The sequence below is a fragment of the Aptenodytes forsteri genome, unplaced genomic scaffold (genome assembly GCF_000699145.1).
Source record: "Aptenodytes forsteri isolate BGI_AS27 unplaced genomic scaffold, ASM69914v1 Scaffold15, whole genome shotgun sequence".
Classification (NCBI taxonomy): Eukaryota; Metazoa; Chordata; class Aves; order Sphenisciformes; family Spheniscidae; genus Aptenodytes; species Aptenodytes forsteri.
The window spans coordinates 13554811-13576227 of record NW_008795129.1 but is presented as its reverse complement, the minus strand read 5'-3'; the positions used below and the strand labels follow the sequence as shown (position 1 = coordinate 13576227).

General features: G+C 38.1%; 2 protein-coding genes across 2 annotated transcripts in view; one reads left to right on the top strand and one right to left on the bottom strand.

The window, feature by feature from the left end:
- CFAP43 (cilia and flagella associated protein 43) overlaps positions 1 to 14614 on the top strand; it is a 50419-nt gene extending 35805 nt beyond the window's left edge. Inside the window, exons 25-39 of the mRNA XM_009278077.1 lie at positions 1262 to 1468; positions 2255 to 2344; positions 3101 to 3178; positions 4032 to 4157; positions 4687 to 4806; positions 4890 to 4997; positions 6587 to 6673; positions 6974 to 7062; positions 7459 to 7666; positions 8456 to 8568; positions 9378 to 9534; positions 10368 to 10532; positions 12514 to 12594; positions 13654 to 13807; positions 14457 to 14614. Coding sequence (XP_009276352.1) covers positions 1262 to 1468; positions 2255 to 2344; positions 3101 to 3178; positions 4032 to 4157; positions 4687 to 4806; positions 4890 to 4997; positions 6587 to 6673; positions 6974 to 7062; positions 7459 to 7666; positions 8456 to 8568; positions 9378 to 9534; positions 10368 to 10532; positions 12514 to 12594; positions 13654 to 13807; positions 14457 to 14614 — 1941 coding nt within the window. The remainder of the gene's footprint in view (positions 1 to 1261; positions 1469 to 2254; positions 2345 to 3100; positions 3179 to 4031; positions 4158 to 4686; positions 4807 to 4889; positions 4998 to 6586; positions 6674 to 6973; positions 7063 to 7458; positions 7667 to 8455; positions 8569 to 9377; positions 9535 to 10367; positions 10533 to 12513; positions 12595 to 13653; positions 13808 to 14456) is intronic.
- Positions 14615 to 17001: 2387 nt separating this feature from the next.
- Positions 17002 to 21417, bottom strand: part of SFR1 (SWI5 dependent homologous recombination repair protein 1) — a 12853-nt gene continuing 8437 nt past the window's right edge. Inside the window, 4 exon segments of the mRNA XM_009277848.2 lie at positions 17002 to 17193; positions 17419 to 17805; positions 18988 to 19103; positions 20060 to 20251. Coding sequence (XP_009276123.2) covers positions 17002 to 17193; positions 17419 to 17805; positions 18988 to 19103; positions 20060 to 20251 — 887 coding nt within the window.

Here is a 21417-nt window from a genome sequence, read left to right as displayed (position 1 = left end):
CTCCCAGCTTCTTGTGCACCTCCAGCCTTCTCAGTCAGTAGAGCATGGGAAGCTGAAAAGTCCTTGACTAGTGTAAGCATTACCGAGCAACAACTAAAACATGGGTGTGTTATCAACATTATTCTCATCCTAAATCCAAAACACAGCACTGTACCAGCTACTAGGAAGAAAATTAACTCTATCCCAGCCAAAACCAGGACAGGAAGAAACACAAGGAGCACTTATAGATGTAAGCTTGGATGTAACAAGATCTTTCTACTGTCTGGCTTTAAAGATGCGTATTATATATCTAAGTGTGGATATATCTTCAGTGCTCTTGGTCAACACAGAGAGCTTGCTGAGAGCTAGATGGCTGACTAGACATTGAGCACAGCCTTTTTCCTCCCAGCAGCATTGTACCTTATCTGCCATCCTGCCTTATTACATCCCAACTTATTACTATATTAGAAATCAATGAAATAATGACAGGCACAAATATTTATTGTCATACAAATTGCAAACAGCTAAGCATCTCAAAATGTGAAGGTTAATGATAGAACTGAAATTCTTTTCATGTTTCATTTTAGTAAATTGACACAGTAGGAGAGACACATGGTTTTCTCTCTTAATATTCTACTTTTCTATGTTGAGATCAATTATTTAGGCTAAAGGAAGAATTTATCCACTAAGAATATATGCTTTTTAAAATCATTATAAGGTCTCAGGTGTTTAAAAAAAATAGTTTCCAATGTTTGTTTATTTAATGGGAACATTTTACTTACATATGTCAGACAGAAAATCACAGAAAAGCATATTGAAACTGCAGGTTGCATCACTTAATAAATCAGGAAAGTATGTCCTTAACTCTGCCTCCCTGCACCTATGATTTACAATCTCTAGATTTACAGGTCACATGTTTTTTTTCTTTGAAGCCCCTTCTTTCAGCCGAAGAGTGCAAAAAACAGCAAATAGAAGGCAGCCTAATTTTTTATCTAGTTTGGCAGCAGTATGCTTCTTTCAGAATCTTTGTCAAATGGCAAATATATAGAAGAAAAGGAATAAAAACTTATAGGAAAAAAAAGAAAAAAACAATAATTTGCTAACCTCCATTTAACAAAGCTTGAACTCTGCCCTTATGATTTTCATAAAAGGGCTTTACCAGTTTATCTCCCTGTCACACACAAATACACACATTTATTATTCTGATGGCTTGAGGAGTGATATATAATCATGGATGGATGTGACCTGTGCAGTATCACTGTTTCCTTTTTTGGTATTTCAGGACATCATTTACAAAGTGAAAACTGCTTTTAATAAGGAATTTGACATAGTTGTGCGACAAAAGGAGCAGGAGATAGCACGAGTGAAAGAAAGAAACCTGAGGATCCGAGAAATCTTGGCACAACTTGACCTCCAAGTGAAAGTGTGGGAGCCAGCTCTTACAGATGATGAGATACCAGAGCGAGCGCTCACTGTTCAGGATTCAGAGGTGTCTGAAAAATAAATCTTTCTCTTTCACCCACTCAAATACAGTTCTCTAATTCTTCTCATTTTCAGACATTGTATCAGTACTGAAAAGCCTTAAAACAGATGTGTCTGTACTTAAAATCATCTTTTTGACTCTTTTGCTTCCCTTCCCTTTTTAGGGAGAAAGCTCTTCATAAGTCAATCTGAAATGAATAAAATGTGTACAATCTTAATTTATTGCTGTTAGAAGTTTTTAATTGCCCATAAATTAGGTAGAAATTCCCCCTGTTCCTGACTATAAGATTCAAACCAGGCTTGCAGGGATTCCTTCCATAGATAAGGGTTTCTCTGTTTTCTCTGAGCATCATTTTGAAACTAAGTAGTTTCAAACTATCTAGGTACTAAAGCATACTTAGTACTGTACTTATAAATTCAATTCATAATTTATAAAGAAACACCATATTTCTTATACAATATATTCCACTCATCTCATCTGCTCTTTTGGTCAGTCTTTCCCTGCTTCTCTCTGCTCTCCCACCAGTCCGTGTTATTCCACTGTCAGAAAAGGTATGCACAAAACACAACTACTATCAACAAAAATGATGGTAGTTTGTATTTTAGCATTTTTAAATATAGCTTTTGGAGCTGTTCAAAAGAACAATTTTCTTCTTGAGGAATATTATCATAGAGCAGAGATACAAAAAGCATTAAGAATTAGTATTACACCATCTTTCCAAATGTTCTTAGTCTACATGTGATCACATTTGGAGAAAAGAACCCTGATATGAACCTCATTTTCTTCCTTCAGATTAAAGTTGAAAAATACTTGACTCAAGAAGAGAGAGAGAAAGCAGAAATGCTGGCTGAGCTTGAAATAGAAAGATGTCTTGCTGCTATGGTACTTAAAGTAGTATCCTTTTTACTGAATAGGCCTTTGTCTCTGGTTAGGCTTATTTAGTTAATGCTGCACTGGAATATTCCAGTAATGTAGTATGGGAGAATAAATTTAAAATGGTGGGTAATGATGATGTGTGCCTTTTCCCTCTTCTTATCATTTACAATCAGAACTACATAGACCAGCTGGGGGAAGAAAAGATTTAGTGTTAGGCTCACGATTTTTAAAAATGTGCTTAGTGGCAATTAAAAATACCGTATCAGGTGACTGGGGACTAGATACATTTCTAAATGCATGCTACTGTTCAATCAGGAGCTTTGTGCTTGATATGTTTGTTGACTGAGCGACCTCTGTTCTTCAGGGATCAGACTAGAAGATTATAATGCTTTTCTCTGGCTTTAAAATGCATCTGTGAAAAGCCTAAGATGGTTCTGGCCCCAAAAGAGATGCGCAATAAGACACTGACACTACAACTTCCTTCATCCTAGCCTGCCAACTGGCCAAGAGTAGTCTACGCCTATGTATTCCTTCCAAAACTGCCAGAATGGCAGTTTTAGTAAGTTATTATTTGGTATATGAACATCTGTCCACCAGAAAAAACTCTGAGACTTTTAGCATATTTCACACACATCACCAAAGAGCATTAATCTACTAGTGACACACAGTATAATCATATGGGTGATCTAGAGGTGAACTACCCTATTATCGTTTCCAAAACTTCCTTTTCTACCCTAAAATATTTTTTGTGGTCGTTCCTAGGACAATGAAAGACTGCGTGCTCTTAATGACATGATGGGTGGAGTGCTAGAAGTCAAAAAGGAAGACATCTTGAAAATGGTGAGATACGTTTCTGCCCTATCATTTAGGTAGCTTGTGGGCTTTTAAAGAAATGTGAAATTCAACTAGCAAATGTTTCCAACCTAAGTGATAGAAGAAAGTCGGAAAATTGTAGAATTGCATTATGCCTAGATAGAGTCCATAAGAGACCATACACTGGACTCAAAAGAGACCACAAGATTCTAGTGCCTGCATATGATTTACCCATCAACACCGGTCCCTATCACAGTGGAATACTACAGGAACATAATCTAGTATACCATTACAACAACTGTATTGCTGGGGGAAGGGTCTATTATCCGTGGCTGTGATCTTACAGAAAAATACTGTGTTCCATTTAACTCAGCAAATACAGATAGTAGAGGAAATAGGCAAATACAGTAGTAGAGGAAGGAAAGAATGTGAAGGAGTGTCACAAAGGATGGGGCAGACCCAAGTGCTCTCCCTGGAATTGATGTGTTTTGGAAAATCAGGACTCTACTTAGAAGTATACATTAGCATGGAGTTAGATTTGGGGTTCTGAAACAGAAAATGTGGTATATCTTGTACCGACAGTAGTATGTTTGAGTACAAAATACTTGTATTTTACAAGATCCAGTAGTGAATTCCTGTAAGCAAGTGAGAGAGAATAGCACAATATGTATACACCAAAGCTACTGGTGTAAGTAGCAGCAGTAGACCAGTAGCAGCAGTAGACCAGAGAAACAGAATATATATGTTACTTAGACTTAAGGCTTGTACCTTACTTACGAAGAAATACCTTTCATTACATTTGATGCATGCTATAGATTGTTAGTGTGCTGATGGAGACTTAATATTGCTTTTGAAGCATATTTGTCTTTAATGCTTCCAGGATATTCCTCCACCTCCTTTTATATCCAAGCCTGAGCATGTTTGGAATGATGAAGAAAAGAAAATATTTAGAGAACATGAGAAAAAAGTCAAGGAGCTGAGTGAAGAAAAAGAAAAGTATAGAAGGGTAAATTAAAATAAGAAAAGGAGTGGTTTTGTTCACAGTGCTCATGACCAAAGCTTCTGATCTTTCTCAGGAGCTACTTCTAAAACTGGATACTAATAAATAGAATAAACGAAGACAAACGAAGAACAAAGATCATGTGGCATAGTAACTAAGTCCCAGATTAGACAGTAAAATAAGGCAATCTCTACTTATACCAATAACTATGTGCCAAAACTTGTGATATCTGACAAAAGGTAACTTTCCTTCACAAACGTACCAGTATTCCTAAAATTTTTTTTTTCAGCTTCTATTCCCAGAGTTGCTGATGCCATACACAAATAATACAATTATATTTATCCTTCAGAGTGGTATTTGGACAACATAACTTGGTAGGCTGGCAGCACTCTCCTTCCAAACAAGTAATTTCTGGGACCTTTTGGCTGAAGTATACAGTTCCATATTGTGCATTCTCCAGCATCTGATATACTATATCAGAGCTTCTTTATTCTTCCAGATGTAATATTGCTGCTCTCATCCTTCCCTTCCCCAGGCACTGGAAAATGAATTGAAGAAACTTGAAGCTTCCATCCAGGAAACAACACAAAATTTTGATCAGATTGTGTGCAAACTCTCTGAAAGGAAAGTGAAATTAGAGATGGTCATCTATCAGGTATCGCAGAGAACATCATTAATTTTTCATCTCTGCCTCTGTGCAGCAGGAATGTTGATTTTTTTATTACAATCTTTTCACAGGAAGAACTCAAAATAGTCAATCTCGTTTATGCTTTAATGTTGAATGAAGAGTTGGACACTAGAGAAGCTGGACTTCATAATTTCCTTATGAAAAAGGAGAAAGAAAAAGTAAGTTATCATTTGGAATGCTATTCTTAGGAGAAGTGTAATATTTACAATACAATTTCTTGTGAAGACTGCTCTTTCCAAATCAAAATTTTGCCATAAATTATTTTCTGACAATTTACAGGGTCACTGAGTTTTTTTCAACTTGTACAGGTTACATACATTATAAATACATATGTTTTTGAATAGATACTCGTCTTGGTTCATCTGGAGTTCTTTGGTAAAATTCCATACATTCAGAAGGGCATGCTGCTATTTGTTTGCTATATATAATATTTTTAGTATCCAGTATCAAGCTGGAAGCACCAATTATGATGCTTTTGTGACAGAAAGATGCACAAAAGAATGTGTAATGCTATCACATTTTTCACTGAGGTGTCTAATGTAGGCCAGGGCCACGCTGACTTGTGTTTGCCGGTTCAAAGCATAGACAGAGGTGGCGTGTGAGTATCTGACCATGGAAGCAGAACATACCACAGAGTACAAAGTGTTCATAGTCTTATCGACTAATTTAATCTCCTGAAGAGTTTACCCATCCCTGTCAAACCATATACAAGTCAACAAAAGACTGGAGAGCACAAGTAGTAGATCTGGATTTCAATACAAGTGCTTGCTGCCCACAGTAATAATTCTGAGTGACAGTTCTGATTCCTGTGTCCTGCCAATACCTGTGTGACTCAGGTGGTCTAAGTGGTGGTAGTCTGCAGGTTGGTTCTGGCTCTTGGGACAATATTATCCCATTTGCCCACTTTGTCTTCGTGGAGCTGTTCCTGAGTCCACAGAGCATATATTAATGCCTCCCCATGTCAGATCTCCTACTCAGCCTGTACAGACCTCTGTGTTTGGAGCTGCAAACAGCCATTTGTATGTGAGCTACAGGGAGAGGTTCCAAAGTAGGCAGCTAGCCCCTACCACTGGATAGGCAGAACTAGTTTTAAAATTATCTGAGGCCAAGTGTATACCAGCTTACATTTTTCAAAATAGATCTTTTTTTTTTTAATTTTACAAATGTTTCCACTGATACATCTTTTGGTCCATGCAAACTGCCAAATACAACAAAACAGTCTCCCCGGCAGAGTATAAGCATTTAACAGTCTTGATAAAACAGATGATGAGCTTAGTATCGTCACACATAACAGAACTATGTCATGACACATGGAAACTGCATTCTAAAATGAAGAACCCTCCACTGAACAGCATTTAAGAATTTTTGACTGGTCTTGAACAGCATTTGAGAATTTTCGACTGGCGTTACCTGTGATGACATGAAAGGAAAAGGAAATCTCTATGCAAGTGAAAACAAGTATCAACATAGGTCCTTACATTCAAAGTTTAAACAGAAGACTTGTAAGCATTTGTATAAGATATTTCTTACTTTCTTAAGCAGTGGACTAGTTTAATTTCGCACCTTCTCACCTTTTAGCAGTATCTACAAGTAACCCCCTGAAGAAGGCATTATATTGTTAGTAAAAATAGCTCACAAGGTTTTCTCTAGAAATAAGAAAGTTTCAGCTTCATCAGTGTATATGAATGGCCATTCAGTGCTTCTGCTGGCTGAGTTTCATTCCTGAAATCTTTTGGTTTTGCTATAGGTCAAGACTGCAAGAACAATCCAGACTACTAAAAATAAAATTGAAGCTTACATAGACACCTATGAAAATGCAAAAGCTGAAGAGAAGGTGAGACTCTCACAAACACAAGGAGGTTCAGAAATTAAAAAGTGAATGCTGTGTCTTGATAATGAGAAGAACATACTTCACTGTAAGCATGGGATGAGTTCTGGTCAACTTGTTGATCACTGAAATTAAGCAGTAAAGGAGACTATGTGCATAGAAAAATTTATTAAATAGTCCAGATTCCTGTGATGCTTGGGAGCACTTAGAAGAGCACCATATTCTGTATTTCTAAGATATGGGCAGGTTGATGCTTTTTTTAAAATAACACTGTGGTAACAAGGAAGCTTTCTGTTTTCCTCCTAGAATCTGGAATGTGGTTTTACAAAGGAGTTTGCTCATGTCCCTGCCAATCTCCTTGATGAACTTTTCCAACTTTACAAACATCGACCAAAGTAAGATCCCCCCAATTCCGTCTGTTTAAATACTAATATTTCTTGTGTGTCAAGAATGAGAATGCTATTTATTTCAATAGTCTAAATTATTTTGATAATCAGTAGACTGCCTGCTTTTTATTGGATAGTTAACAATGATTGATTTCCTATCATACTAAGGATTGCTATTTTGAGTACTTACATTTCCTTATTCACCCCACACAATCTATTTTAAATGCAATCTAAATAATCATCAGTTCTCAAAAACATATATTCTTATTTTGTGTAAGATGCAGTCTTACCTATTTGCTCTTTGCAAGAGATTGAGAGTATGAAATGTTCTTAGTTGTTTGTGAGCTTCTTTTATGCAAGAGAAAATAAAAAGTAAATACCATATGTACTGTGTATGTGCACTAGGACCCCAACGACAGAAATGCTCCTTGACACTGCTAAGCCGTATGGGGACAGTTCAGGCTCAGCTGAAGATTACAAAGGTGCACTTACCCTTTTAATGAAAGCCATGGATGAACTGGATAGTCCTGAGCACATGCCTAATGGCTTAGACCCATCTATATGGGAACATTTTTGCCTAGCTAGACGAAATAAAATGGAGAGTGAGGAGCTGGTATGTAAAATTCTTTATTTTGCCAGTATACTTCTTGATATTTTCAGGTCTTAAACTTCTGCGGAGTTCAAGTGTAGGGTCAAGCTAGTGGTGAAATGACAATGCAGCATACATAAGCTGCATTTAAGTTTGAAGGTTGCTTCTGGCCACATTCAATTCAGAATAATAGAAAGGTCATCAAGGGAAACCAGCTCTAGTTCTCCTTCAGAGGAAAAATTAGCATATTAATGTGGATGGATTTGATCAGAATGATTGCGACCTTGATCTGGTTTCATTAAAAAAAAAGATAATTTTCCTTTTTTCTATCCATACCAAAAAACTATTAAGGTATTTGATTTCCATCATCTGTTGGAGTCGTTCCCTCCCATTAGCATACTACATCTGCACCAATGCATTCCCGTATTTTTCTAGAACACCAAGAGCAATTCTTAACAAAGAGTGTTGCTGGAAAATTCTAGCAAGCTATTTGTTCAGTTTAAAAGCATGAAGGTGTAAATCTCAATTATCCAGAGACAGAGATAAATGACCTTTGACCAAGAGAGAAGGAAATGTGATTTGCTTTCATGTGAATAAACTATGCACAAATGAATAAATTATTTTCTGAGCAGAGCGTAAGGATTTTAACCTCTATGTCTCATGTGCTCTACTGGGATTCTCAAAATACCAGGCTGCATATTTATACATACGTATGTCTTCTTAAGCACTTGTCTTCTCTGTTCTTGAAGAGGCTTGCCCTGACATGCTGACAAAGTTGAAAAAGTTCAGAATGTCACGATATTGCTTGCTTAGGTGAAATGGAAAGCCCTAACACTGGCAGAGATGCAGGCCTTTCTCCAGAGAAGGATGGATGACAATGAGAAGATTAAGTCAGAAATAGAAGACATTTTCCAAGAACTCACTTGGTAATTTTGTTTCTTTTCCTATGTTCAGCTACATTTTAATACTCCACCAACACAGAACCAAAAGTTACAGACAGAATTACACAGCTGTGTTCTCCAACACTCTTTTAGCTAGGATTCATCTAAGAGAAATGAGGTGTTATTGCAGCACATGTGAGCAGGCCAAACCAGTCTTAATCTACCATCTTAAGTAACAACATTAGTAAGGATGGCAGCATGGTCTTCAATGGAAACTGACTGCCCCAAAAGCTACATCATACAGTGAATCCCCCAAAGCCTTCAAGGCCATATTTGTGCTAGCTAGCTCAGTTAAATTTTGCTCATGTAGGCCTAAGATACAGTGATCACTCCTAATTGCAATATGCTGCTCAGTCACATGACACCTGATTTCACTGAGCTGTTTGGACCTGCAATATTTCATTTTTTCATGTACATGACATAATTTTCACATTCATTGTCATTCAGGAACAAACCGCAGGATAAATTATACAAGAAAACGGGTGCTGGCTGGGAGTCTCCTCCATTTCCTTTTCAATTATTGTTAAGATTTCTGTTCAGTAAGAACACTTTCTCTCAGAACATCTGTTAGAGTATGTTAAACTGAATCCAGTGGTTGAAAACTTCATGTATGGAAATAAGTTGCAAATTCCGTTGTCACTTTGGGAGCAAATAGAAGACAGACTGTCAAAGAGTAACCCCTATGTGGACATACCACTTACCAGTAATAAATATAAACATTTTGAGAATCATGAGAAGATTTATATAATCCTGTTGAAATCACTAAACATTGTTTTTGTTTTCTGCCATTTTAGGCTGCAGGAGGAGAAGATGAAACTTCAATTGAATTTGACTGTCCAGTTTTTGCTAAGACAAGGACAGGTAGAATTGGAAAGTACTGAGATCCCAGACTACACTGATGCCATTCTCATTAATAAGAGTGTTATTGAAGAACTGAATTGCTCTATCATGGTAATTTACATTATCTGAAGGAAATTTAAGCTTTTTAAACAAATGTATTGTCCTTCAGGGGGTCTGCTTTTTCTCCAGTTTGACATCTAGTTTCAATTCGTTACTACACACCAGTAGGCTCCACTGTAATCTAGGGGCTATTAAGAATTCTGTAATGTCTCTTATCATGATGTAAAGATTGCAATACAGACTGCTTTCTTGATGTTTGATCAATACAATTCAGATCAATGAAATGGCAACAGTTTTTAGACACACCATTACTTACACACACTCTGTGAATAGAAAATGCTAATATCCTGGGCACCAGTCCGAAAATTCCCTCAAGGCAAACTTAGTCATGTTAAGAAGCATTTGAACAGTAGCTTACATTAAGATTTAAAAAATTAATACACTTTTTTATGTAAGGTGAATTTGGTGGTCACACTTAAAACAGTTTTTCATACTCTCATTAAATGTTCTTTTTTTAGGCATTCTAGCTGTACAAAAATTGTTTGTTACTGCTACTGCACAAAGCCTTCAGTAACAACTGCAGAATACCTTATATAGAGCAAGTTCGTATTTTGTAGAGTTAGAATGCCTTCGCATTCTTATAAAAGATAGAAAGATGGAGAGAGAGGTTAGTTGTAATTTTCTTCATCTCCTACAATCCAAGGCTGTGGCACAGAGGATAAAAGGGAACAAAATTCCACAAAAGATAACCATCTGGAGCAAAGTCTGGAAAGAGACTGCAGTCTCTTACTAAAATTATAGCTTTGGAAGCTTGCCCATCTTGTTGCAAATAATTATTCCATAATGTGTAAAGTGTGTTAATTAAGATTAATCTATTTTTTCAGGCTCAAGGAGAAAAAAAAATTGCTAGCATGGTGGAATGTAAAGACTTCTCTAAAGGGATATTTCAGCTGGAATGGGAACACAAGAAAATGAGAATGCAGATAGAAGATCTGAAACAGAAGGCTCGGGATATTGTAACACTACCCATTTCAAAAGATCGCCAGCTAGTGAGTTACTTTCTCTAATAGATATTTTGGCAGCAGAAAATTTTGCTGCCTATACCTGTAAGGTCATTTATACCTCTTAAGTCTCTTACTACTATGGAGAAACCTGATGCCTCGTAGGTCAACAATTCAGCTTTCAAAGGGAAGTTTTACTCTTGAGATTGATCAGTGATGAAGTTCTTTGGGATGTTCAGGTGTAAACAAAGGCAAAATTAGCCCTAACTCTTAGTGTTTCAAAATTGGCATTGAGAGTAAGGAATCAGGATTTTGCAGCCACAAGGAAAAGATCTTTTAAATCAAGCACCATAACTTCCTTTTAAGTGAAAGGTCTGAGGTGCCCCCATCTAGTATCTCACAGAAATACTGTAACTTTTGCTCAGTGTACAAAGGTTGAGCATTCCTACAGGAGCCTCACTGAGCCCCACTCACTGCCATTTGTTGGCCCAGCAGCAGAATGACAGGGAATTGTTTGCCATGCCTGGCAGGCATGAGGCAGCAGCTGGCCAGCAAGTCAGCACCCACATAACTTTGAACAAGCCCAGCTGGCAGGCCAGAAAACATAGGTAAAGGTTGTGGGAGAGTGCCAAGGATACCAGTGGGAGAAGAGAGGAGGAAGGAGAGAGGTTATAGGGGAAGCCTGAGGGTATTGCAGTATGGGATGTAGAGGACTGCAGGGAAAGCTGAAGGTTTTGTGACGATGAGGTAGGGCGCATAAAGGTTTGGAGTAAGGGATGTTGGAGGATGGGTAGGCTGGAGATATTGCAGTGGGGAGAGCTATAAAGCACAGAGAAAATGAAGAATGTTGGAGAGCAGGTAAGGATAGTGCAATTCAATCAGAAGAGTAAAAGAAAATCCAAAATGTGTTTTGCTCAGGCTTCATTTCTTTTGCTGCTCTCCAAACTGCTTGTTCACTTCTGAATCACAGCCAAGGGACTTCTGTAACTAACACCAACAAAACAGCTTTCGAAAGAGGTGGTGTGACAACACACTGAACAGTTCTTGTAGTAAATTTATCACCAGAGTGTTGCTGTTAGCTCAAACTTCATTTAAACTGATGAGCAGAACTATCACCCTTCAGAGAGAGTTAGACTTGCCCATAGCAAAGGCATATACCAGTTTAATCAGAATTTGAATGCTCTGAGGGGCTTGACTTTACTTCACTTTTTGAGTAGAAATGTGGGGTTAGCAGGAAAGACAAGGCAACAACAGAAACAGAAAGATGGCTTAGACAAATGCGTGCAGGCAAGGACCTGAAAACACCTGGAATGAGGGCTATTTGTGAAGCAGTGAGTGAAAGCAGTTTGGTGCTGTAGGCAAGGAGCCTGCTGGTTCTTTCCTGTTTCTCCTCTTCTAACTAGAGCAGTCCACAAAATTTTACCTGTCACTTTGGTGGGACAGTACTCTGAAAGGATGAATCTACATCTACAGAAACCTGTCTACTGCCCATTATGGGTTATACAGCCTGTTTTACCATTTGTCATTTGGTAGAGAGATTTTTTCGTAGCAGTGTGCCCAAGAAAAAATCTTTAATAAATTCTCTGAAACCTGAATTACTATGCAGATATAAGGACAATAAAAGAAGTAAGAATTACTAGGAAGCCACCTGACAGAAAATAATCACTTTTTTCTCTGGCCTAAAGACAGACAGTATGGCACTTTGGCCTCCAGCTGTGTTAGCTTAGACTACCTTATAAGCAGAAGTATAGCTTGGGGTTTTTGACAGCCTCACAACAAATTTGCTTGGTCTGTGTTTCCATTAACTCATAACAGATAACACTCTTTTTAACAGCTGTACGGTCTAGTATTCACACAGCATCCAAGAATATCTTTACCATGTCCATTTATGATCACTAGTAAGCCTTTCCACTGTGCAGAATTCCAGTTTTTTGAGTTTCACATAGTATGATTGTCTTTACAGAAGTGTGTAATTGTTGAGAACAAACAGGCTTAATAAGATGGTTTCTTTCTGTTTTTAATTCTTCAGTTCCTAACTGTGCTGAACTACGACAGCCACATCGCCCACCGCGTTTCAGTGATGGAGCAGGCTCTTGGCATCATGGATAAGGTAAAACCTAAGCGAACCACCACATTTGAGAGACACATCCTTAGTTTAAATGCAACTCCTCTCCTTCATTAGCAAGAGGTGTTTGTAAGGAATAACTGCAACTGATGTAGGCATACTAACTCTTCAGCTAACTGAAGGACTGTTGGAGCACAGCACACACGGATGAATATATATATATATCCATGTATTTATTCATCTGGCTTTCAATACTTCCTTCAACTTGTGCTGAGCTGTCTACAGCAGCAGTTCTCCAAAGTCTTTGGAAGCAGTCATCATACATTGATTACTGCATAGATCAACCCTATGGAGAGAAATCTACTTGCTCTGTTACTGGAATTAAATGCTTTCCTTCCTGAACATCTGAATGCAGATCGGCTTATCACTTCTTACACAGCATTGCCTATAAAAGTCACTCTTCCATTTCTAATGAAGCATTCTTCCAGTCTTCACTGCTTAATGTTTCTCTCCAGGAGTGCCAGCCTGTTCACTCCCACCCCCCCCATATTCAAAATAACACAGACACAACAATCTGATTTGCTGGCTCCCTCATCTATTTCAACATTCAAATCATGCTTATCCTTGGTTTTAAGTGATTCCACTGGATTTTCTCCAGGTTCCTCTAGCTGGCATCAGCCTCCTCTTCAAGCTTTAGTATTTATCTTGTCCCTTTACAGCCCATCCGACAGCTTCAGCGCAACAACCCTTTCTTCAGCAGCTCCTAGCAGCCAAGAGAGTGTTCTCAACTCACTGATTCCATTGACTTCCTTTCCTCCCTTTGCCTTTCAAGTTTTATCTTTAATATATCTCTCTCCTTCACCCATACCTCTTTGTTCCTTGTCTGCTACTTATATTAGAACTCCATAAAGCATACTGGAATACAGTGTGTCTGAAAGACTCTATATGAAGTAAAGCTAGAACGTGCTACTAGTCAAATCAAAATACATGAAAGTTTATTGAGCTACAATGCAGTGCTTAAGATTATAGGTTTCCATCAAAAGTTTGTCTGAACAGCTTTTGTATAAGCTCATATGTTTGCTTTATTCATTTGGAAATGGACAGCTGCACAAGAAGAATGTGAAGAACCGTCAGAAAAGAATTAAAGAGTTGGAGAAGTGCATCAGTTTAAAAGAGCAAGCAAACTACGAGCTCAGCCTGGAGCTGAAAGAAATGCTTGTCTCTGTTTCAGAAAGGAGGCATATCTTTGAGGCAGCCGGTGAGTCACAGTAATGCACTTTAAGTCACAAGCAAAAAACATTCAGAAAGTACCTCCAAGGCTAGACGCTCCTGTTCTCCATCAGCATCAGCTAAGGGGCAAGGAGCGCCTATTTATCACTGTATGTGCGCAATTAGCATTGCCCTTTCTACCACAACAATGTAACATCATTTACTTAAGAGCATACCTAGAGATTGTTGCTCTTACAACCAAAGTTAATTGACTAAATTGCTGAAACTGTTTAAGTCAAAATATTATAGTCGTTCATACCTTCATTAGACAACATGCTTTCATTCTTTCTCAGAACTGTTCGACCCACTTCTTTCCACCCATTCAAGGAACAGAGGAAGTAACATGAAGGGTATTAACTATTAGGAAACCTGCAGAGACCTTTCCACTAGTAAAACAGTTAGAGATCTTCAAAACAGTGGTTACTTGCTAGAAACTAAAGGAAGCACGCCCAGTGCTTTTTTTGAAATTTTTTGCTTTATTCAGTACTATAAAGACTCTTAAGCCCAACTGTGAGCCTTTTTTAAAATGCTTGCCTATTTTATACAGAACTGGAATAACCCTGGGACCAGTCCAACATAAATATAGACTATGCATCCCCTACAAGTACAGGCTAACCCTTATATCTTGTTTTATGCAGACACACAGCATGTTTCCGAAAAGATTGCAAAGCAGCGTTACCGAGAGATTTTGAAGCAGAAACACCTACAGAGTCTTGTAAAGGAACAGGAAGAACAGTTTGAAATTCTTCAGGCAGAAGTTGAAAGACTGAGATCAAGAACGTTCCCTCTTCTTTAAAAACCAGAGTCCAGGTAGATGTATAGTACCATGGTCTTGTCTAAGAAAAAGAGCTTGGGCATCTACCTTTTCTCCCTGAACTTTTCTTTCCGCAAACAATTTCTTCTGTAATTTCTTTAAAAAATAACTTCAGTCTGAAAGATGCATGTTTTTCTGTTTTGTACATTTTATACCTAGTCTTATCCCCATTTTATTTCAGTTCATGACATGTATTTCTGCTGTTTTGATTATATAAACCATATAGCTCATTACAGAAAACAAAGGGTACAAGGAAGTGTAGACTGATAGAAGAACAGGTGTATTTCTATATCCTTAGTCTGCAATATGCAATTGTAGAACATTTTGAAGGTGAAGTACTGCAAGAAATCCATGAATTTGCATCTGCTAAAATTCATGTCTGTGGCTTTGACTTCATTTTGCCTTTTAAAATATATTTACACCTGTGATGGCACAGGTGCAGGTGGCTGAAAAGATGAAGGTATGCCATGTGTGCTACTTGGCCCAGTCCTGAAAGCTGCTGCTGCTTATGATAGCATAATTACCCACAGCCACCAGTAGCTGTGGCTCCTGCCACTAGCAGAATCACAGGAAAACCAGGTTTGGAAGCATCTGGCCTCCTGAAATAGTTGCTGCTATCTCCCACCCCTTTGCATTGATACGTGGTCTATTCTCCTGCCAGATCTCTCCAGGACAGCTAAGAAAGATAAAGAACCCTTGATAAAATTAACCACTGCTGGAGACTGATCTACCTACTCTGGCATTCTCACCAAGTTTTATTTCCCTCTTCCATGGTGTGTGCTGATTCTTCTCCTCCTTTCATAAATTCACATAAAATCTAAACTCATTCCATTGCAAGAGCATTAATAGCTTTTGATCTTAGTTTAACAAAGTTATACACTTGTAAAGAAAACTACTTCTGCTGTGATCTTGTACACCACCTCGTTTTTTGCTTTATCATCTCTAACTGGGGTCTGTAAGGATTCTAATTACATCTCCATTCTTCTTGCAAGATTTTTTTTCTTCCTGCTGAAACTTCCCTAGAAGTAACAGAGTTCCAAATTTGCCAAGGGTCTCAGGGAAGAGAACTGCCCCCTTCACCAGGCACCATCACCTTTTTTTATTAACCTAAAGAGGCAGAAGAAATAGTGTCTCAATACTCAAAATGTGATTACCAATAAAGGTTTTTCTTCCTTAATTCTCTCTGGACAGCAACATTCAGTATTCCTAAGGGCAAGTTGTGGGTACAGATTTAAGTCTAATGTTAAAAGGGTCTGCATGATCTTTGATTTTCTTTCCCTTGAGGTATGTAAGAAATTACTCCTTATTCAGGAAACAGGAAATGCCACCTGTAAACAAAACAGTTAAGGTACAGCCAATAAGGAATGTGATTGCATATAAAACAATATTCATAGCAGGGAGAGGTGTAGAGTAGTTAAGATTTATGTAGTTACACTTGACAAGCAGACAGAAGTCACCACACTATATGCATAGGCCATCATGAGAAAAGAAGCAATTTCAAGTTAAGATTAAAAAAACATTTTAAAAAGACAACATTTATTGGAGGATAAATGAAATGCTGAAGTTTTATTCAGCTTTATGCTGCTGTAGTTGAAGCGCTCCCATTAGACAAGGCCTTGTTTTTCTTATTTATTTGAAGAGAGAAAACACCTTGGCTCTCACATGAAGTAGTAGAATAGACAGATGTTGGTTGCAATTTTCTTGCCTTAGCTTCTATTATCTCAGGCTGTGGCAGAATGCTTAAGAGACAGCTGCCCTGAAGAGAACTGTCTGGACCAGTATCTGAAAATGATTGCATTATGGCATATTTCCCTCAGTAATAATTAAAGCTATTGAGAACATCTCATTGCAGCTTCAGAATATTAACAACATGAAAATTAGTTATCTTTACTTAACTCACAAAATGCTGTCATTAACTGACTGGCAGCAGGAAGACATCCGTAAAATGGGGATACATCTATGAACAAAGAACCAAACTCTTCCCCATCTGAACATCAACAGAAATGACAATTAATTTGAGGTCATTATTTCAAGACAAGTAACCATGCAAAGACTAATCAAAGAACAGACTACCTTCTACCTGTTAAAGTATGACTTGATTTCATTTTATTTTTATTAAATAACTATTCACTGATCAAGTTATCGAGCCAGGTTTTCCAAAACAGCATGAGTTCAATCTTTTCCGTGAAGTAATGCCTTTTACAGTGCCTACTGTATCTAAGTACATAGCTTTACAAGTATCTCCCGAGAAAACCTGCTAACCTCAAAGCATAAAGTCTACTGTCTGATCAACACTTCTTATGTGATCAGAATTCATTCAGTCTTTTCTGCTTATGCCTGTGTGTAATTGAAAGCTTTGCACCTGTAGATTATGCATCTACAAAATCTTCTTCTGTTCTGCTGTAGTGCAATAACTGGTCTTCTAATCCAAAAGTATCTATCAGCTGAGTGAGACTCACTTTCTTGCCATCTGCAGAAAAGGCTGACTGTAGTTCATATAGCATCAGCTGGGTACTACTTCTCCATTTCACTATCAAAGCCTGCAGTTCAGACAGGTTGTTCTGAAATTGGGACAAAACAAAAAAAATTGTCATTGGCTGAAATGCGGGATTTTTTGATACCCCGCAGATCTATTTTTTATAAAACACCTTAAACTGAGACAATACACAAACACCACACCAAAATAAGTCAGTCAATATTGTTGCTTAAATCAATAAGTGAGGATTACACTATGAATTCTACTTCAAAGAATGACTTAAAAGTGCTTTTTCAGAGGTTCGCCTCACCTTAGATCGGTACATCTTAACCAGTTTGAGCCTTCGAAGTAGTTCTTCCTTCTCTTGCACTTGTTTCACCAACCTTACTTTTTCTTCTAGGGACTGTTGCTGACTAAGATCAGCCTGTAGCACATGAGAATTCTCTGCTGATCCACAGAGATCTTTTTCCGGTAGGGGACTTTGGAAACATGTATGTCCAGTGCCATTTCTTTCCAGGTTTTCAGAACCATCTTGTAATCTGGAACAATCTGTACTTGTCTTTGGCAGGCACCCTTTGTCAGCATCAGCACAGTCTTTTTCTTCAGTGTCTATTTTTAGCCGCTTTGCCACTGTAAAAGTAGCATTAAATGAACGTCTTGTTTTCCTTAATCGCTCCCTCAGAGCTGCACTCAGTGGCTAAAAAAAAAAACAATAAAAAAACCCAGAAAGGATCAGAATAATCTAATCTTTTGAACAAATTTCAAAGAACTGTTTACCCTGGTTATTGTTTAGACAGAACGTGTCATATATGTAAAAATCATTGTAAAGCCAGACTTCCTAATTCTCACTATAGCTTTCACAAACATAACAAAGTTAACTTCTTCCTTTCACATGTGTTTGCACACACAGCTGCAAGATATGGAAAGATGTACCTCCACATTTTCTAGGAGCAAATTCTGTATTCCATTGAGGCAAACCTACTCATCTAGTCTTTGTGCAGAAGATATACAGCATATTTCAACTTGGCTGATTTTATTCCTTCATGTTCAATTTCCCCCTCTAGTTTAATGGAGATAAGGGATGGGGGTTTTTTGCTGTTCCATCCCACCACACATACACTTTCTGCATTAGCACTAGTATAAAACATCTGTATTCTACTTGAGAGTATTAGAAATGATCTGTATAATTTTGAATTGTTCATGCTTTGAGATCCTTCACTGATAAGCGTCTAAAAAGTGATTCTTTTTCTTCAAAAGTTAATTTTTTTTTTTTTTTTTTTTTAAAATAATCTGTGTCTAGTGTTTTTACCTGTGAAAATATACTAAAATATGAGAGAGAGGGATTAGTTAAGGAACACTTGCAAACTAGCCCTATCCTGCATAGGTCCAGATGGTGAGCATGACAGCATCACCATAACGCATGCTAGGGTGGACACCAAAGTAGAGCTCAGCATTATGGAGAATATACAAACTGAAAGCAGTGTACTTTGTTCAAGTGCAAGCAGAAGTCACAGAAAGTCATTCTGCATACACAGCAACCCAGAAAACTAGGATTTGAGAAAACTGAAGATGACAGATTAAAAAAAAAAACAAACAACAAAAACCACCACAAACCCTAAATAGTATTTAAATTTATTAGTATGGCATTTTGGGTATACTGCTCCATCGCTTTGTATTCACAGCAAACATCTGCATATTCAGAGCAAAGTATACCAAGCACATTCCTCACCTGGACAACCTTGCAGCTATAGGTATAAGCTACCTATCTTTAGCCTTCCAGCAAACAGTATCTCAGTGACTCCAACTACTTGATGATTTCACAGGCATTTTTGTTACTATGAAGAGTCACATTACTGGAAAAACAAATAAGTTTTCATACCTGTTTCCCTGAACTAGTCCTCTGTGGAGCTGCTGTCCCAGAATCCTTTGGGGTATTGCACAAAGATGTCAATTTATCAAACACTGGTTCTTCCATCTCAAGATGGATAGCAGTTTCTGTAAGAAGACAATGAATTACATATGGTGCCATTTTCACCTGTTTATAATGAGCGATGTGGCTGTAGAAATGAGTGAAAAGCTCTAATAAGAAATACTAAGGCTTATTTTCTAATTGTTAAGTTCAAGAAGACATCTGCATAAGTTATACAACTGTTTCACATGCTAAGTAGCATCTTGAAGAAAAGCCATTCACAAAGCAAGAGGATGAATGACACTGCTAACTGGTATAAAGTATCTTACTATGAATTTTGTATATTATTTTTCCCTCACTCATAAAACTCTATGGAATTTTTTCTTAAAAAGATGAAAAATATTACAAAAAGTCTTACAGATATTCTCCATTATAATTTTTTTTTCTGATATCCTCTTTCACGTGTTAAAAAGGAGCAAGACAACTTATGAAGTACACAAACCCATTACACTATGCCTATAAATCCAAGGTCAGATCCTGCAACATCGAACTCATCAAAAAAGCTCACTCCAAACAAACTGTATCTTCTTAACCTGAATGACCCTTACTGCTTGTCTAACTCAAAGGAATAATCCTTACTAAGCCAGGTTGTGAAGAACTAGTCCTTTCATTTAACTGCATAAGTGATAAAAGGATTGTTGGGAGCCACAAGATTTTTATTGTCCACATATATAAACAATTAATCTTTTCTATAAAACAAAATAATTGGGTACCCAGGTCTGTGAAAATAATCCACAGTCTCATTTGATCCTTCTGGGATGCTGCTTAAAAAAGTAATTACTCATACAAGTAGAATTTTAGATTAAACGTAAGCATCCCCAGATCACTCAGAAACGCGCCTTAATTAAAACAGTAAGTCATACCTCTCAGCAGGTACCACCTTCTAATTGATTTGGCAATGTTTAACTTACTTTAGCACTTGTGATCCACCTGCTAATGACCAAAATGCAGCTGGAAAATTGTCAGCTATGCCTCTACTTACCTGCAAATTGCAATTAGGAGTTCCAAAACAGAAGCCTCTTAAAATAAAATCCTGCAAACAAGTCACTAGGCAACACAAGACTGGCACAAGGGGCTTCCTCTTCAGAGATGAAACATACCAAAGCTTCAGTATGCCAAAGCCTTACTAACCCAGCAACCCTGGTCTTCCTGGCTCTATACCAAAGGACACATCCTCATTTATCTTACAAGTCAACATTCCCCCTAGTTGTTCAAAATTCAACACATGGTATTCTATTAAAAAAAAACCCCAAACAACAGATTTTAGTAAAGTCTAGTTAATTGGGTATTTTAACAATCTGTCGATTGAACAGGAAACCCACAGCACCCATTAAATATAATGCAAGTTATCACTACTATTTCTTAATGTAAGCAAGAGCCTAGAAAAAGCTACATCATACCTACATGTACAGTATGTCACAAATATGTAATAAATCTTACTAAGCAGAAAAATAAATACAAGCCCAAGAGCTAGCTTCAACAGACTCGTTCAACTCTTTCAAAATAAATCCTGTGACTCTCTGCCTTTACATTCTAATGCAGATTATTTGTCTTCACATGACCCTGACTACAATGAATACTTTTTCCAGTGGTTCACTAATGCTCTTACTTTAACTCTCTATTTGGCAGCACATTCACATAGATCTCCTGCACCCTTAAATCCTTCCCCAAGATCTCAGACTAAGAATCCTTTACATTTTCAAGCAGCAATGCTATTTATCACACAGAAAAATAATTCTGTTCAGCAAGTAAGGAAAATCTGGGCTACAAGGGGAAAAGACAATTTTGCACTTCAGTACTTACTTGATTTTGCACTTTGGGTAAGTGATGCTACCTACCTCAGTTTTCCTGCTTAAAGCTACACTGTGTAACAACATTCACTCCTTTTACGTTCTCCTCTCACCAACCGAAGGCTCTATTAACACTCAATAACAATTTTCCCCTAGCTACTTTTCCACCCTACAGAGAAGCAGAAAGAAGGCTGGGCAGCCCGTAAGCAGAGCCACAGATCCGGGAAGCTTTGTCTGAGGCGATGCACCCTGGAGGGCCAAGAGGCACCCCAGAAACGGAGCACAGCAGAGACCCGCAGCGCAGTCACAGACCAAGCCAGAGGCCGCTCACACGCCGCGGAGCGAGGGGAGGCCCCTCGCGGAGCACAAGGCCCCCAGCCCTAACGAGGCCTAGCCCGCCCCTAGGAGCCACCTGGGCCAGGACCCGGGGTGGGGGTCAAGGAAGGAGACAGCCCTGAGGGACCCTCGCCTCGCCTCTCCTCTCCCCTCCCTCCTCTACACCAGCATCTGTGGGGAACAGAACCCGCTCCCCTCAGACACCAGGGAAAGG